This window comes from Cupressus sempervirens, chromosome 8 (genome assembly GCF_028749045.1).
Source record: "Cupressus sempervirens isolate cs-2001-9-10 chromosome 8, ASM2874904v1, whole genome shotgun sequence".
Classification (NCBI taxonomy): Eukaryota; Viridiplantae; Streptophyta; class Pinopsida; order Cupressales; family Cupressaceae; genus Cupressus; species Cupressus sempervirens.
This window is the reverse complement of record NC_143125.1, coordinates 4128246-4147777: the sequence shown is the minus strand read 5'-3', so window position 1 is coordinate 4147777 and position 19532 is coordinate 4128246. Positions and strand designations below refer to the sequence as shown.

Sequence of the window (19532 nt, the reverse complement as noted above, 5' to 3'; positions counted from 1 at the left end):
TTTAAAACATGTCAAATACATGCTTATTGATGAAATGAGCATTATTGGTCCAAATATCCTCCTTAAAATTGATAGTCATCTATGATAGGCCTCTCCTCGTCAACACCATGTATACTTTGATGGAGTATTGATTATATTTTCGGTGACCTAGTACAATCACATTCACATTACAAACCACTTTTTATATTTGTTATGAAAAATCAATTTACATGTCACATTCAAAGCCTAAGTTATTGTGGGCCCAATTCTAAAAGTTGTTACATTCCAAACATTTTATTGACAAGAAGATGAGAATAACATGCAAGTAGAATTCTATCAACTACTGCATAACATAAAAGATGCAAACTCAACACAACATGATTGGAGGCATATAGCAATAAATTGTGCAAGCAAAGACAACAATCATATGCATGAAGAGCGACTAGAAAAATCCATGTACTCCTCTGCAAAGAATAACACATTTGCATAGAAGTATGACTTGTTAATGGAGCTCTTGGTGAGATTAGTGATATCATTTACATAACAAATTGTATGCTATATCTAGAGTGACATTAGTAGGTGGTTATGTAGTTGACCCACATTTGGTTTGATAAATACTCTAAAATGCAAAGTAGTCCATATACAATTATACAAAAAAAGAGGAAGCTTGCCTAAATTTTATTGCACTTCAAACAAAATGTATTTATTTTGACAACATAAAGTAATACAAATAGAAATATTCTATCAAATATGTTACAATAATTGCAAAACTTATCTATATCCAGAAATATGATATCAATTATTCAAGAACACCATTAAAATTATAGAAAACTATCGACATAATCTTTCTACCCTTCCAAGATGCAAGCACTAGTATTATGTTATATTTTATATCGAATTACCGAATGCACATAAATATAGTTCCATACAATGAAGTAGGGGAGAGGACACAATACTTGAATGAGTTCCAATACTTGTGATAGGAGTTGTTGACTTGATACCTACACTTATTGACTTAATGTATAATTTTTTTGACAACATTGTAGGAAAACTTGTGACTATAAAGTTGTCAGTACAATGACGACTCTTAAAATTGAATAAAATGTACTCTTAGTTATAAAAATTAACCAATGATGTGATGCCACATCAACTATGCAAGTATAGGTACCTTTTATGCATGACCATTGGTCTTACTTTTTGTTTGAGCTGTTTTGGACAACTTGACAAAAAAATGCTTATGTGACATCATAATGGGTGATGTGAACTTGAAACCTTTAGGGCCCGTTTGGTGAACGGAATAGGAATACGTATTCTAGAATACATATTTCAAAAATTGTGAATTCTTTGTTTGGATGCACCAAAACGGGATTGGAATACGAAGCAAAAATGAAATACGTATTCCATTTTTGGCCCAAAAATGGAGTTTTGCAATTCTACCAAAATAGGTGGTATTGGAATACATATTCCTATTCTATTTTTATTTATTTTAGAAAACATAAATTTTTGGGTCCGCGAATTCCCATCAAATATTGGCTGAACCAAACGAAGAATAAGAATACGTTCTATTCTAGAATACGTATTCCAGAATATGTATTCCTATTCTGCTCACCAAACGGGCTTAGTTATAAGTAAACAACTCACCAAATAAGAAGCTGTTGTAAAAAATTGAGTTATTTGAAATTTCCGCGTAGAATTTTGATAGGCGTGAAATTAGGGTGCCAGTATTCTAGCTTTAAATCCAATCGGTACTTTGTTCGAGTTCACTGTCGTGATAGCTCTCAAAAGGGCACGAAGCTAAATATAAAATGCAAAAGAGAAATAAATCTTTTGCTTTACCAAGTGCTGCGATTGTTTTTCAAAAATTCTGAAAAGTTCTGAAACATTTGGAATTGGTTTTGGAGTTTAAACTGTTATTCAGTAATGGAGTTGGTTTCTTTATCAAGAATAGGGCGAAGGAAATCCTTCCTTGTGAATTTGGATGTGAGAAAAATATGGGGAAACAAATCAATCCATACGAATTGGGATGTGATAATTCTTCACATCCTCTGCTTACCGAATCTACTACAGATGACCAGAGCAGAGAGTTGAAGTATACTAGTGGACACAGACGTTATCATGATGTCTTTTTCCTCATAATGTTTGTCATATTTGTGAGTACAACATATGCAGTTGGTGTTTTTTCAGTAATCAATCATAATAAGAACTATAAGCATGTTGGATCATTTGTTTATGATCATAATTTACGCTCCTGTGTAAAACCAAATACAGGGATCATTGCATCATCCATAATTGATAGGGCATTGATCATCAGCAGAAATGAAGTGGGTATGTGGAAGTTAAGGACACTGATAACTAAACAACTGCAATTTGAATTTGAGCATAGAAATCTGGGTAAGGAATTGGCTTGGACTCTTGCAATCACCTTGGTTTTAAGCATCCCCTTCGTGTTTATTTTGCTGTGGCTCCTCAACACTTTCACAAAACACATTGTCTACGCTTGCCTACCTTTCTTTATTCTTGTTCCCATTTTCACGGATGTGCTGTGGTTTGTGGCATGCGAGGTCAATGAGCATTGCAAGGATTCATTTAGCCCTGCCTTAAGGGTTTTTGTATTCCTGTTCGTATTTGCATTATGCGGAGTTATGATTTGGATTATATATGCGAACAGAGAGCGTATAGAATTGACAATCAGAGTACTGCATACTGCTTCCGAAGCTCTTAGAAGAAACATGGCATTGCTTTTGGTTTTGCCGGGATTAAATCTTTTGCTCTCATTGTACTTGGCACTGATCATAGTGTTTCTACACTTTGCTTTCTCTAATGGAAATGTTATCCCAAATCCTAAAATTGAAGAATATGGGTTTTCTTGTAGAGTTGATTGCTGTGTTTGGAAAGAGGAACAGTGGGTGCCGGCCTATTATGGACTAGCCATTTTTACAACCATCTGGTCTATAACAACAATGTTAGAGGCTCAAGTATACATAATCAGCGGTACAGTTGCACAATGGTATTTTGAAATAGCCGTGTCTTCTCCGAAAGCAAGCATAAGGAGATCTGTCAGGTAAAACCATAATATAGTTCATTTACTTGACATGTATAGGGTTTCCAAATAATTCCACTCTTTAAAAATGTGTGCATTTCTTTGGAGAAGTTGCATTTCGCAAATTAATAAATTAATATTTAGATCTAGAAAATGATATCAACAGGAGCCTTAGAAAAGTAATAGGATGCTGAAATACTGTCCCTCCATTTTTATTTTTATTTTTCAAGGCAAAAGAGGACAAGACAGTATATAATTATATTATAAATGAAACCGGATTCAAATGCTCCTTAGATAAAGAATCCAGAAAGAAAACCCTAAGTCATAGCAAGTACAAATTATTACAATGAATTTAGCACTTTGAGCAAACAAGATGGGAAGAGAGATATCCAAATGTTCAAATGTGGTAATGTCTATAATGAAACCTATCGTCTAATAGTATCACAGTGGAAATCTTATGAAATTATATATAGCTGCAATTCCAATGTAGAACTTAAGATTCAATCCTTTATAGGGAAAAGCCACCAATTCCAAGGACATAGTCCATAACCACAACCCAGGACCTTGTAAACTTAACAAGGACCAATGCATTGAACCACTTTATTTTTTCCATCAAAGCTCATGTTTCTTGTTCACCCAACCAAGTCATTTTTGTTAAGTATAATATGGCTAGCATATGCAATTCACTCTACAGCCTTATTGCGCTAGATGTTTTGCTATGTTCTTTCATCAACCAAAGTAACCACCCCATCAATTTTCACATTTTCCAAAATCTTATCTTCAGCAAAGACAATTCACAGTCAAATCTTGAATAATTTGACTTGCTGTGGAAAATATCTCCTACTTATCAATTGATGAGCTTAAGGGGCTTTCTAATGAATGGTTCATAAGGCACAACACTTGGTGAAGGTTTTGCAAATGGGGTTGCAAGAAGAGTGGGTTTAACCATGGAGGGAATTCCATAGTAAGCATGCTCAAGCTGGAGTAGTACTGGGATGTGTGACCTAAGAAGTCCCGGTGCTTCACCTTTGTGAGCATCATGTAGATCCAATGAGTCTTAAGTGTTCCATTCATTCTCATGAGAGATGGGTGCTGTGAACCACTACTCATAAAACATGAGTCAATGAGTTTGACTCAAAAAACTACATAGTTAAATTCTGATAGCAATATCATAATTTGACTTGCTGAGGAAAATATCTCCTACTTATCCATTGACGAGCTTAAGGGGCTTTCTAATGAATGGTTCATAAGACACAACATTTGGTGAAGGTTTTACAAATGGGGTTGCAAGCAAAGTGGGTTTAACCATGGAGGGAACTTTGTAGTTAAGTACACTCAGGTTGGAGTAGTACTGGGATGGGTGACCTCCTGGGAAGTCCCGGTGCTTCACCTTTGTTAGCATCACCTAGATCAGTGTCAAGTGTCTCACTCATTCTCATGAGAAATGGGTTTTGTGAGCCACTACTCATGAAAAATGAGTCAATGAGTTTGACTAAAAAAACTACATAGTTAAATCCTGATAGAAATATCATAATTTGACTTGCTGTGGAAAATATCTCCTACTTACCAAAGACAATTCAGTCATTGTTGTGTCCAAAATGCAGAAAGCAGTCCAGTTGTTTACAATTCCAGCAGCCACAACTTCACTTCCACAATTGACAATGCCTACAACAAGTAGCACTTGAACGAATGTTGATAACTCAGAAAGCACACCATACCTGCCGACGAGACAATTTCCAGCAATAGCTTGCTAACTCTTCCTCTATTTTTAATGGATATGTGCTTTGTTAATTTTTGGTCACCGTTAGGCCACCCTCCTTTGGAAGTTCATAGGGGCATTTGCTTCCTTATTCCTTATGGACTGTTCATATTTTGTACCCATGGTTTTTGACCTTATGGCCGAACTCTGGATTAAACTAGACCTTGTCAATCCACCCACCTTATTAATAATTATTAATAGTTGATATTCATAGAAATGACTTATATTGCTCTTTGCATGTTTGCAATGCAAAGGGAATCGAGACTAATTATAGGTTTCAAACTGCCACAAGTAACTGTATCTTCGTTTTGAAGAAGCAGATTATAAGGCCTAGGGGCAACAATAAAAATTATAAATATCAATTGCAGCGCTTATTTATTAGCATAAGAAAGGCTTTGAGCAATTCAATTTCATCTTCTGCAGATACAACATTAACATAATTCTTTTTAAGAAACCATAGGCAGCTTTGCAAGTACATACACATCATTCCATGAATAAGCATCCATTGGGTATTATAAAGCAATCACTAACATCTACCTTTACAGTCATATATCTCATCTGTCATGCAGGAACACTTTAACTTTTACAGTGTACACAGGCCAATGGCTGATCCAAGTGTCCAATCCATGATGTGAAGGTACAGGCCAAAATAATCTTTTTGCTGAAATCTTGGGAAACACTTTGAGCCAATAGTAGATACTTGTAGAAAAATTACTTAGATTGTTGGAATTTTGGGGAATATTGTCTCTACCTCTTCTCTTTGCATTTTTAGAGTAATAGAAATAGTCTTAGGAAATGACTGCTTAAATTTCATCGTTATAGTACATAAAGCTGGATACTCCGACTATTAGTCTTTGAGCTTAAGGCCAGTCATGAAATTTGAACATCTGTGCAATTCTCCTGAGGTATAGTTGATAGTAGGGCATGTTGTCAGCAAAAATGTTAAATTTGTATCTGAAATTGTTAAATTTGTGTTGTTGTATATGCATACTGGCTTCAAGCAGCTGCAGCTGTTAGAATTCCATAGAAAACTGGTATAATAAGCAAGAATGTAATCACCCAGGGTACCCTTTACAGCTTGATTACAAATTAACCCTTAGCATGAGGCCCAACCTTGCTATATTCCCAAAATACTTGGATTAAAGAGGAAGGGTAGTAACTGTTGAAGTAAATTAATCACTCCATCCAACTACCATGGTCGGCAAAGACCAAGAAGTATATGGAAATCCATAAAAACCATGTGCAGCTGTCTACAAGCCATCTACAGCTGCCCAATTATCTTTTCTCAACTATCTTTCATTAATATGCCGACTAACTGTAATCTATAGTCCTCTATACATTTAATGTATATTTTCCTATAAATAGAATGCATGGGTCTGACATTTTCAGCGCTCTTTTTTCGTGAATCTCTTTGTTTTAAGTCTTTTTGTGGTCTGATTTTTCTCAAGAACACCCCAGGAATTTTAGTATGCTTTTTTCAGAGATTTATTTTCCTCACTTGATACTTCTTGAAGATTGTGCATGAATCTTTATATCATCTAATCTAGAAGTAACAGGTAAAGATAGTCTTAAGTTTTTTTCACCAAACATTTAACAACAAAGATCATGCAAAATGATAACCACTGCTGTAACCACTGATATCGTTTAAATAAAATAAAAAATTATTACGTAAACCCTAATATTGAATGATTTCTTCTATTTTTTTGCATACAACTATTGCATAACATGGCTTGAGACAAATGCAAGATAAAATTACCCAACAAGGGATCAAAGTCATCTCAGAAAAATCTGCAGTCACTGACAAAGAATGGGACAGGTCTAAAAATGATGTGAAACAATCAGCTACAGCCCCGTAATCAGCCTTGCTAGCCTCCAAATCTGCTCATAGCATCAACCTTAAACTCTTAAGAAGATAGAAGTGCCTCCAGCAGGTTAGTTCATGCCCAAACTGTTCTGTTATGTAAACTTAACTGGCCTGTTGCTTTTCCTAGCTCCCAAACAGGAGTGAAAATCGTGAATTCCGCCCAAAAATCAGACAAACTTGGTTCAAAGTTCTTCAAACAATCTTAGACATGTCTGTAATAACAATCAGCACCCTTCCAATTGCCACATAACACCAGATAATGCTCCCAACTCCAAACAAACCCAGAAAGGTCACACTTGGGACTCAAGGAAAGGGCAGCCTGCCAAAAATGGCCAAATCCTTCTATAAATTTATATCCGGATGATAATCCTTGTAGAAAGAAACTGCTCAATCTGATTACAATTGGTGAAATACCCAGAATCAGTTTGTAAACCCTTCTAACAAGTCGTTCAAAAGAGAGGGTCAACTAGCCATAAAGGGATATTCAACCTACACCACCAATCACATGACAATCTGCTCCAACACAAAAACAAATCTCCAATCCTAAACAAATGCTCCAAATTGTAAAACTCATAGCTTTCGTTCAAGACACCTTAAAAAATCTCATATTTTGCAAATGCAGATCCAAAAACTTCTTTATGTCACTGGTTCCCTATGGGAAAACACCAATTTCCCCTTTTAGGAATTGTCCTAAGTCTTTCCGTACAATCAAAAGTTCCAATGAAATAAGAAATGTAAGATACCTAGAGATATGAGTTTACCAATTAAAATGCATTTTAACAAGATAAATCCTGATTTGGGTCCTGCAGTCCCCCCCTCTCTCTCTTTATATATATATATATATTCACAAATCCCAATTATTTCTTTTAGAGTGAGTAATCACACATATGAGTACAAATATGTATAAATTTATAATCATTATAATAGACTAGTCATGTCACGTCTATTTTCATTTTTAGTATATAATCATAATGGGTTTTGAATGAGGAAGCGTGATAGATTAGCCTAAAGCAATCCTCACACGAAGCCTATGAGTGGACTTTGTAAGCCCTTAGCCGCAAGAAACAGGCACATTGGACATCCATCATGCGGTGGTTTGCCTAGTCAGTGCTTGTCTCTGCCCTCCCTATTCATGTTCCTTATTCATCCTTTTAAGACTCTGAATCTCCATTCAATCATCATAGAGATTGGAAAGGAAATCACAAGAGGTTGCCTGGAAATCTTCCTAAGCCCAAGAGTAGACTTTATAACCCTCCTGGCTCCAAGTGGCAGGTACATTGGACATCCATCATGGGGTGGCCCACTTAGATGGTGACCTCATATCCTTTCTCGCACTTCCTTCTCTTCGGCACACGATTGCTTTCTGGGCTATAAATAGATTAAATGACTTTGAATATGCATTTCACACCATCAACTATATGAAACACATAAGAACTAATATGTTAGAAAATATCTTCATCATGCATACACTCAGCATATATCTCATGCATACGACAGTTGATCAAGAATGCTATTGCCTGCAATAAGTAGTAATTCTGATCTGATTGATCTATGTTCCTGATTGGTAGAATCTTTGAACTCCTCTGCTTTTTATGAGCATCGATGCTAATTGAATTACTTTCCTTGATGTCTTCCTCCATCATGGTCTTCTGCCCTTATATTTTCATGCCTCTTGAGGAGACGCAACTTTTAGAAGTTGCTGTCCTTAAGTGATGGTCACAACCTTTCTTATTAGTGCTTCTTTGAGTCTTTTAAGTAATTGATTTCTGTTAGCACAAGAGTGTTGTTTCCTTTACATTACTAATTGCTGCTTGATGAGATTTCTGCTCATATATTCTTATGGCTGCGGTGACATAAAAAATATTTCATCTTAATGTCAGCTCCCTTTTCATTCCACATCTTGCTGCATCTTATACCGTGCTTAAGAGTGGCAACTATTCAAAGAGCCATACTAACTTTTCAAGCCGGCCTTCTCAAAAGGATGCATTATTATAATTTTTTTTTGCTTACTAATGAAGTCGGCCATCACTCCCTTTGTTTATCAATGCTTCTTCTTAATTGCTAATCATCTCTGTTATATTAATCACTGCCAGTTATAATTGCTTTATATTCTGCAATTTGAATGCCCTAAGTGGGGCATGATAACTAGCTAGGGTGGGTCTCTCACCACTGACACCAGCTAGAATGAAGAGGGTTTTCATCTTCAGCAACACCAAGAAGAAATTCCAATGCTCATTCTGACAACATTTTTGTATGTGTGCAAATTCTATATGTAGAAATAAGAGCCAAAACTCCAATGTATAGAGTTTGGAGAGAAAGATTAGTGCATTTCAAATTTTAGAATTTTATTTCCCTCAAAATAGCCATCATAAGATAAAGATAATGATAAATTTATTAATGTTCAATGAAAGACCAACAAGTGGTCCAAGGGGCTACAAAATCCTGGCCAAAGGAAAGCTAACAGAATGAGAAACAAACGATGTCTGAGGAAACAAAACAGCAAAAACAAAGCAAGGGACTGAAAAGAAAAATTGAGCTGCCCAACTAGCAGCCCCAAAGCACCGCAAAGAAATTCAGAACTGAAGGATAGTCCTTAGGGAAGGGAGAGACCCCTAGCTATTAATAATAAGCTTTGGGCGAAGGCGTGGAAGAAGGTCACAGCTGTGTGGAGGATCTGTGAGGATACACAATCCGGGGGATGCCTGAAGGAGGATTGTAAGCCTACTTGGTTCCCTGTGGTAGGGGAGACCATTGTAAAGAATCTTGTGATGAGCTGATTTCGGCGTGGTCTCATGTGGAAACGCTGTTGTAAAGAGTGGTCATAGAGCCTCAAAACCTCCTATAGATAGAGAGCAATGCACCTCTGGTCTGTGTATCTAAAAAAGGAGGGGAGAGACTCAGTGTCTCTGAACAAATAGTAGAACCTCCCTCTGACCTCATTTTATGTGGGGCAGCAGAAAATGAAGCAGAGTCTCCATCTCTGCCACCCCCATATCACAAAGCTGGCAAGTCATGTCATCCCGTAGCAGGTGATGGTCAAATTGAATGCGGAGCTTGTGAGAGCCCGCTCCAAAGAAGCTAAGAGAGATATGGAGTGCATGCCACCAATTGCATGATAGATAGGAGGGGCAAGCAATGGTCCCATCCTGAATATTCAAAAGTGCTCAACATAGAAAGCCTTTCTTAGGTTCAAAGCCCTCCCCACCCCGGAGGGGTGGATGGGTTGATCCAAGTAGTAAGGATGTACTGTCTATAAATATCCATCCTAATGTGTTTGTTCATCTCTTGATGAGGAGGCAACAAATGAGTGGGTGCATCCGACGAGTACAGGTAAGGAGGAAGGCATTATAAAACTTTTTGAAAGATGTCCTTTGCCCCCACAGCCTGGGCGTCCAACTTGAGGACATAACTTATGATATTTTTCTTCACTTATGTAAAATATTAAAACATCAGTATGATACTAAGTGTGACCACTTTACTGAAAATTTTTGAAGGCATGGGAATTGAAGCCAATTTGCATTGAAGCATAACTGAAGCTGACATGGATTTCAAGCATTGGAAATAAAACTTACTAAAATAGAGTATGCTAGAAATAATACTGCTGCTGAAGCCCATGAAACCTAAAACCTGATCTTTCCAAGGAAACATGAGTCCCCTATACATTACTGGCGGGAACCTAGGAATAGGCTAACAAAAAGCATAACCGACTAGGTGAGAGAAGGAGACATTACATAATGCACCTTTCCATTTCCAAGGATAGCAAGAATGACATTTTCATTCTACACTTCTACTCTCACAAGGTCACCTTGGATCTCATGTAAGAACTTGGTGTAGTTTCTTAGAAGAAGTGGGTTGCTAAGGTTTGCCTGCACTATTTTCAGAAAGTAAACATATTTTCTTATTGCTACAAATCTCTCTAAAAAGTTAAGCAGGTTATAGCCACTTTCCTGACCTAAAATTAATAGAGGTCGTAATCTGTTAAAAGATCAAATGCACCTGATAGCACTTAAAGATTCTTATGTGCCTTGGACATAGTAGGAACGGATAGGTAACCAGCCATCCCAACCATGCTACAACTCCAAATGTCTAATGTGAAGCAACACTCATCTATCGTCAGATTCTTCATCAAAAGCAATGTATAGGCTAGGATTCTTACCAGGAAAAGATTTTGACACTTTGAATATGGCTTCTCATGCCACACTTGATTGAGGCCCTGCTCATCTTTTAGTCATCACTCAACAGTAACAATGTCAACTTATATGCTATGATGAAAATTTCAAATTGACAAATTTCATGAGCATTGCTTTTTGCACTTTGTCCATCCCATGCTGTTGAAAAAGGATCTTAGGAAAATAGAAGTTGCTATCTTTAATACACTTCTCTCACAGAAGTTATTATCTGTACATTTAAATGTTTGATAATTTTATTTGAGATAATTTCATTCTCCCAAACACTGCTATGGTGATTAATCATTCATGACAAATGTTAAATGCACGAGGCTATCTACAAATCACATTAATTATATGTGAGTACTGCATAGTGAGAATAATACTTTGTAAATACTGCATTATCGATACACACGATGACCAAAATACAATGAATTTTGCAATGTACTAAATCTTGACTGGTCAGATAACATTTTCATGTTCATGGCTAGCTAGCCCTTTACAAATTGTTAAATGTCCATATACATTGAACTTCAAGGCAGGGTAGACCAATTTGATCTGTCTTTCCAGGAAAGCATGTCTACAATCATGCTTGACAATACCGAGGTAAGCCCATGAACCCACTTTCATGGCATATGAAGATCTCTTGAAATCCCTCCTTTGTCCAGCAAAAGAAATTTACTGGTTTGATTTTAAATCCTTTCTATTATTTCTTGGTAGGTTTACCATAACTGAAATAATAGGATTGACAACAGTTGTTTCACAATTCAGTGGAAAATGTTTGGAGAGAAGAATTGTATTGATGTAGAGGAGGTGGATAAGAGCACTGCTATTTTAAGTTGTTTTGAGTGATTGTTTCTCCAAAGAAAAGATAAAGCTCCTGTGGAAGCTTTGAAGCCCAAATAAACACCTCCATATTATAATCACACAGTCAGAAAACAGAAGCTTGGCACAACGTTGAGCTAAGATACTTAGAAAATTGCCAATATACTAGGCTGCCAGTCTTGGTGAGGATTAAGGTTTCAGATTTGAGATTTGGGTTATTGGGTTTGTTTAATTTTTTTTTTGGGTGCATTTGTGTTTTCTTTGGGTTTGCTTATACAAATACATATAAAATTAAAAAATAAACATTATATACATTAAAGCAGCACAAAATAAGTTCATAATAGACCGCTTTGCTAATAGTAAAGCAACATAGCAAAATACATCATTTATATTAATGTTAAGTTCAAATAACATAGTGAAATATCAAATTACAGTACCAATATCAATGTTTCATTTCAAAAGTAATGTCAACATTAACAATCAGTCATCATTGATCAAATATCATGAAAAGTCATCAAACATATCATCCTCCTACTATGGCAAATTAGAAGCATAAACAATGCCACTGGCATCAGTTTTAGCTATCTCAAAGTCATGAGAAGCCTCATAATTGCTAGGTAATTCATGGTTGTCGTCATAAACTAAGTTCACCAAGTTGGGCAATTGAATCATCCAACTCTGCATGCTCTGGTTCTGTTGGTTATCAAAATCGCTGGTTAGAAACCTACGAGCCTTGCCTGCTCGATGCTGGGTATCTAACTGATTTTGGCCAATGTGATAGGATTAAATCCTTTGCGCATTAGGTTCCGCTGGACCAACGCTTGTTTACCCAAATCCAAAACTCGGATGCAAAATGTATTATAGCGGATTAAAAAATAAATTCCTAGACCGGCAAGCGTCAAGGAAAACTTCCAAATTGCGATTAATAACTTTAAACTTTGATTACTTTTTATTAAATTTGTGTGTTGCTGAAAGAAAAAGTTAAAACGATTTGTTAAATCAAAAATCCTTAAAGAAAGAAGATGGAAAAATGCCAGCATTCGATTCAATAATCTTGAACAAATTTATGATCAGTGTCAAATTCTAATTGGGTAATAGAGTCGAACATATATTTTTTACATAAAACTTTATGACATTGATGATATAACTTTTGCTAAAAAATTACTAATTATGATGCCACAAACTGTTATATTTTAGCGTATTTAGATTAGTCTATTATGCTTTAACCATTAGCGGACACGATAGATACAAATAATAGGAAAGAACTTATATCTTGTGCTATTTGTATTTGTCAAATCTGAATAACAATAAACAATTTAGTGTACCTATCAAATTAGTAAATTATAAACAAATAAACGATCAACACCATAATGGACGAATTATATGTATTCCAACTCTAGAAACAATTAAAATCCTTACTGATTTTATTGCTGGACAAAATGTATTGAAGACACTCAACTTCCTGATGCTCTATTCAAGACAATTCGATCCATACAATGCCTGAATTGGTGCTCAAAGAATTACAATCTTCTTTGCTTAGTTCAAAAATCCAACTCCTTTAAAGAAATAAAAAATTCAAATATATATGCTTGACGGTGACAAACTCTCTTTAGGAAATCTCATGTATATTGTTTGATTTACATCTTATAGTATATATAGATTACAAAAAGTCACATTTTGAAAGGTTATGTCGTTATGAAGAGTCGTATACTAATGTCGCAACCTTTCAAAACAAATGACAAATCACTAATCTTTATGAAATATTTAAAATATAAACATTTCCTAGCCGGTGGTCTAATTAATGAATTATATTTCTTTATCGGGCCCCTGTAACCTTCATATTCACCGTGTTTGCAAACAATATACGTCCAATCTGTGGTGTCTGCAGGTAAAAAATTGTCCACCATTCTGCATTTTATCATTCGGAAATCTGAATTCATACTTAATCGTTTCAACCTTGCTCATACATGGCTTCCACCGTCTGGGTTTTCTATCTCCAGTGCCTACATCAACGCATGAGTCTTCCATATACCAGAGCCATGCTGGCCTCGAACTTGATTAGCCCACGCATATAACCCTGCACAAAAAAGAAGAAGAGAAGTTTAGTCAGATATATAAAATAATCAGGGCCACATCCCTTCTCCTTGCGTGGGGTCATCATCGAGCAGCTGCTTGAGAAACATTACTAGAAGTTGCCTATCTCGGATGTTTGAACTTCCAACAACACGTTTAATCAAAACTGAAAAACTCATCTTTGTTATATATACGTCCTGAAATCAACTGGACAATAATCTCTTGCCGGCTTGATGACATCTCTTTCCGCTGGAGTATGTGCAGAAGACTTTGTTGGTGGCTATGTTTGTTGTCATTCAAATAATCACTTCTTTAGAAGATGTCAATGTTTAACAAAACTCCAACAACATTCTAACTACACAAAACTATACTCTGGCATTCCATGCATATATTGTCATGTGAAACTGGTAGACTTAACAATGAACACAAATGAAAAAGCCATTGTAGCTCTTTCAATAAAATTGGTAGTCCAATCCATTTGCGATTGCCTTCAAAATGACAATATATGCTTCGACAGAAAAATTATCTTAAATACCTGTGATTGGTATCATGCACACTCTCTCACGAATGTACACTAAAGCATGAGATGACAAGTTTCCAAACTGATGGATTGTGTTGAAGCACATACAACAAAGGTATCGGAATGAAGAATGTCTTATCTGATATTTGCTTGTTGGCAACTTTTTTACGAAGTTTACAGGCTGACCATATACTAGGAGAAAGGATCTTCCATATCTTGTGACCAATAATCTGCAAAATCCTGAGCTTGGCCTGTTGACCAGACATCTCCACTGATTTCGGACCAATAATGAATTATACTTCGGCACACTCCTCGTCTTTGCAAAGTCTAGTAACCTGGTGGGTCCATGGATTGAATTTCAGATGAGCCTCGTGAACCAAAAGGTCCCTTCATTGATAGTGAATGGGACGGATCCTAAGATAGCTGTTGGCGGTGCACCATCTGGATGAAACTATATACGCTCCAGAAACCTAGGAATCACTTTCATCACCCTCAGAAAAACCATACCAAAGATAAGACTGTTGAATCTTCTAGAGGTACAAGTTGTGACTGAACTGTGGTGCTTTGGAAATCTAGATGAGGTGACAATCATCAACATAGCCAGTCTTTCTAGAAATCTGATTTTATTGAAAAATGAATCATGATTTCAAATTCCTCATGCACTTTTAATCATTTCTAGGCCATTTTGTTTAATGAGTGATCAGGTAAAACACTGTGCACAGAAACTCTCATTTACAAAATTTTCAAAGCTCCATCAGGTTCAACATCCCAATGCTTTGCCTCCTCTTTTTGGTAGTTTTAGTCTTTATGTGTTTGAACTTTGGAGCCTCAAGTTTCAATGCACATAGACAAAGTCTTATGCCTTCTTGTAATATAGTCTATTGTGTTTTATCGTGTGGATGAAGGAGTATGTGCTCCAATTCCTCTTGGATGACGATAAGCCAACAACCTATCAAGATTACAACTTTGAAATTAGAGAAAGAGTTATGAATAATTTTTAAAAATAAATTCAATATTCATCAACAAGAATTCAGAAATCAGAATCTTAAGAGTTAAAAATTTACTTGTGATAAAACTTTGATGACAAAGGGTTGTAGGCGTTGGTATATTTCTGTATGGAAGTACCACCATTTATGAGTATCAACACCTTCCTTGTCTTTGAGAGCATCAAGACCACAATAATTGGTGCTTGTGGAACTCATGAATTTAGACCTCACCACACGCCGAATGTTTTTGGGAAAGAGTCTACAAATGGCTTCCTTGTACTCATGAGCAACTTCAGGATCTCCATATGGGGCAACTCTAGTGCACTCTTACTGATTTTTTTGACATTGTTTAATTTATTTGAGGGATCATTGGACTTACAAAACACCATCTCACCATTTGAAGTCACTAAAAAGTTGATAAGAATGTAGTTCCTTCCATTTATCTACCCATTTAGACATAAAGTGCATCTAAACTTCATCATTGCAATAAGTTGGGATTTGTGGTTGTTGTGAAAGATTCCTAACCAATCTGATCTAAATTCATCCAATTTTGCTGCTGTTGATTAGAAGTTTTTGTTAATGTTATTGTAGTTAGTTTTAGTCAGATAAAACCCATTGAAGATATATATCTGTGTGTGTTTGTGTTAGTATATATGAAGTATTATACACACACACACATACATATACGCACACATACATAAACATATACATATATGTTTGTAGGCAATAGTAGAAAAATTAATATCATATATATATGTCACGCCCAAAATATGGGGCAACAAACACACAAAATATTTTTTTAAAAAGTTAATTAATCCACTAAGTTCAATATACGGTTGACTACGACTTACATGACATATAGGGTTTTGATATAAATCGATATATTTGTTTCAAAAGTTAAAGTAATAGGTATGTTGAAAGACAGATATAGGTTCCCCTAACAATACCTTTAGCACTTCATTTTGGTTTATAACCAATGTGTACGATTAAATCATTATATTTAAACATTCGTCATTTAATCGATTTCGACATTTGTTGGTGTTGTGAGGTTCTCACACCATCAACCCAAATTCTTTGGGGACCCCCTTTTTGATCGCCTTGGCAAATTTTTGAGTTGTCCAAATTTTTTTTGAGTTTTGAAAATTTCATGCCTTGGACACCTTCGGGCCAAATCTGGGAGAGGCTTAGCTTATTTTCACTCGGTTTCGCTTGATTTTCCAGAACAACCAATTTCATCCTTAGGCCAGATAAAATTTTAAAGAGCAATATTTGGTAGGATAAAATTGTAAATTTGTACTTAGACGTTTTCTTTTGAAAATTCGAATATAACTATAAAAATTTGAACAATCTTTCAAAAAGAAAATTTTGTTAGACTTAAGTTTTGGAAAATCTCAAATTTTGCTTTGGTGAAAATTTTAATTTTGTAGAAATGGGGCTAAATTGCAAAAATCGACTTTTGGCTCTAGAAGCAATTTTATTTTATTTTTGTCAAAACATTTCTAATTGGCATAGCAAAATCGATTTGGAGGAAAATTGCAAAAAATTGGCTTTAATAGATTAAATTTACCTTGAAAAACTTTTGTCTATAATGAAATTGGTAATTTAATATTGAAAAATGGCTTTTGGTTAGCCAAAATCCAATTTTAATGACGTATTAATTATTAAATCCTCATTAAATGGAAATATTTAACATCTCCAAGGCACCATTTAATTTTCTTTTTGCAATTTGGAGCTAATTGGCAATTTAAAAGAGCAATTTTCCTTTTGGCAAAATTAAATTTGAGCAAGTATTTAATTGTGGGCCATGACTTGGATTTAATTTTTGTTTTTTCTCTCCTCTAGGACCAAGTCGGCTGGCTTAGAGAGAGTGAGGAGTTGGGTATAAGAGGAGGCCTCTCTCCCATTTCTTCCTCACTCTTCATTTTTTCCTCTCCATGCTTAGGCGAATTTTCTTAAGGAGCAGATTTTTGGTGTTTGGTGAATTTGTTCAAGGCAGATTTCCTCCATTCCTTGGCGATTTTCCTCTTGGGACAGAATTCTCATTGTTAGAAGACTTTGCGAAGGGCAGATTTCCTCCATTGTTTGTCGATTTCTGCTAGGGCATATCTGATTTATGTGCCATGGGTGATTTGTGTGAAGTTCTGATTTTCTTCATTTAGGACTGCACTTTTTAAATCAGACTTAGGCGATTTTTGTTGGGAAAAAGGATACATGAAAAAGTCTGATTTTTGCTTTGTGGACAAGTGGTGGATAGCTTTAGATGTTTAAATTTCTAATTTGCAAAGGATTTGAAGTTCTTGAGGTCTACTCCTAATTCCGAAAAGTCGTTGTAGGATTATTGGTTTAGGCGAATTTTCATCATTTAGAGTTGCAAGGGGTCCTTAAGTTATCCTTCTTTCGTTCTAGTGTAAGGATTGCTTCCCTTGGTTCTGCTTGCCTTCTGGTCCACCACTCTACCATCCCGTAATAGGGCGACGACCATGGAGGATGTTAGTGCAAGTAAGAATCCCAAACAGAGAAACACTAAGAAAGACAAAGAGGATATAATGCCCAAAACACCCTTCTTCTTGAAAATGAAGAGAATAACCGACACCAATATCGGTGCAATGGACATGATACAGATGAAGGACAGACTAAAGGAAGGACAATCCCCCTTGGCAAAGAGGATATACAGAAGTGGAATTGTACATGCGGCAGCTTTTCCTCCTACATTGCCGTGTCCAGAATTGATTATGGAATGTGCATCCAGATTTGATCTAAACAGTAAATCCATCATTTTTGATGAAGGGAAGAGAGTGTTGGCCAACATGGGGGAACAAGCAATCGAAGAAACATTCAACATTCCCCAGTACAAAGGCATGACGGTTGTGATGATGGATCAAGCAACCAAATCATTTCAAGATAACCAAGAGGCCTATTTCACGCATCTAAAGCAGAATGGATTCACAAAGGGAAAAAAGGTGTTAGCAGAGCATCAAGGTTCACAATGGCAGATTTCAAACCAGAATATGGTGATCTTGTTGTTCTTCTTAGCCGGATCATGGGCCTAGCTCAAGGGATGCAATTTGAAAACTAGATGTACTTCTTCATTGATGAGATTGAAAAGGGGAAAAAAAGATTTGATTGGGCTAAGATCATAAGCGAGAACTTAGAATTGCAACTCAGAACTATACAAAATCAAAGGCAATTCTACATGGGCTCCTATTTGTTCTACCTAATTGCTAGATTATACAAGAGTCCGAGACTTAAGGCCTTAGGAGAAGTTGGTAGTGGGTCGGGGCAATATTTGGTACATGAATGCTATCCGCAGCTCCATTTGCATAACAACAAAGATTACAAGATATTTTGTGATGCCTTTGCCATGAAGACAGTAAGGGTATTACAAGGGACACCTGCTAAGAGACTTTCACTGGAAGTAGAAGCAAGAATTAGGAAGTATGGGAGTTGGTTCATCCAATTTTTGCAATATACATACATTAGAGTGCCAGGAAGTATGGTTTGTCCCAAGAGGCTTCCAAGGTACCCTCTCGACAAGGTAGTTTTAATGGAATTGGCTAGGCAACTTGAGCACTATGATAGAATGATGAGAAATGAAGGGAAAATAGGTGTTACATTCTCAATCATAATTGGCAATGATAGTTGCCCAAATTGGGCCTCCTTTGAAGCTGCGGAGAAGGAATTGGAATGGTATCATCTAGGATGGTATAGAGCAAGGCAATGATTTGATCCTAATGGTCTTGTCAAGGTATCTCATGGAAATGAATTCAAGCATGTTCCCACCATAGAAGACTTTTGGGCCAATGCCAAGGATGACTTTCATGTGAGAAAGCTAGCTTTCCCAAGGCTGTCGGTGAACATGACGAGGGCTATCAAATGGAGAGGCCTTGATATTCCAGATCAACTGGAGGATGATGGAAATGTGCTGAGAGAAGATTATGATACAGTAGAAGGAACAAAGTTAAATCCAGTGGATTGGGATGACCATCAGGATCGTTCCTTGGAGGCAGTTACAAGGGCGATAGATGAGATTGCAGCCCACGAATATGAGATAGTGGAACATAACTTGGGAAGGAATACAAATGATATGGAGTGTGAGGAGGTCCAGGAAGGTATAGCATCAATCAGAGAAAGGTTGAGGAAGGCAAATGAAAGAATAGTAAAGTTGGAGGCTGAGAACAAATATTGGAGAGATTGCCAGCCCATCCAACAGCTGCACCAGGAAGCCCTTCCTCAAGATAGTGGGAGCAATTCAGAAGAGATATCAGCTTAGCTACATGAAGTCAGGGATTGGATCCATGATACAATCCAGGATGGGCGAAA

The 19532-nt window shown here is 36.3% G+C and overlaps 1 protein-coding gene across 2 annotated transcripts in view; it reads left to right on the top strand.

Moving 5' to 3' along the window:
* Positions 1 to 1675: 1675 nt before the first annotated feature.
* LOC149541280 (uncharacterized) overlaps positions 1676 to 19532 on the top strand; it is a 75735-nt gene continuing 57878 nt past the window's right edge. Inside the window, exons 1-2 of one of the 2 annotated variants that reach the window (XM_089796578.1) lie at positions 1676 to 2129; positions 2248 to 3040. In XM_089796578.1, the coding sequence (XP_089652704.1) occupies positions 2307 to 3040 (734 nt within the window). In that variant the 5' untranslated portion in view covers positions 1676 to 2129; positions 2248 to 2306. Of the gene's footprint in view, positions 3041 to 19532 lie in introns of both variants that reach the window. The other variant, XM_089796577.1, reaches the window with a different exon arrangement.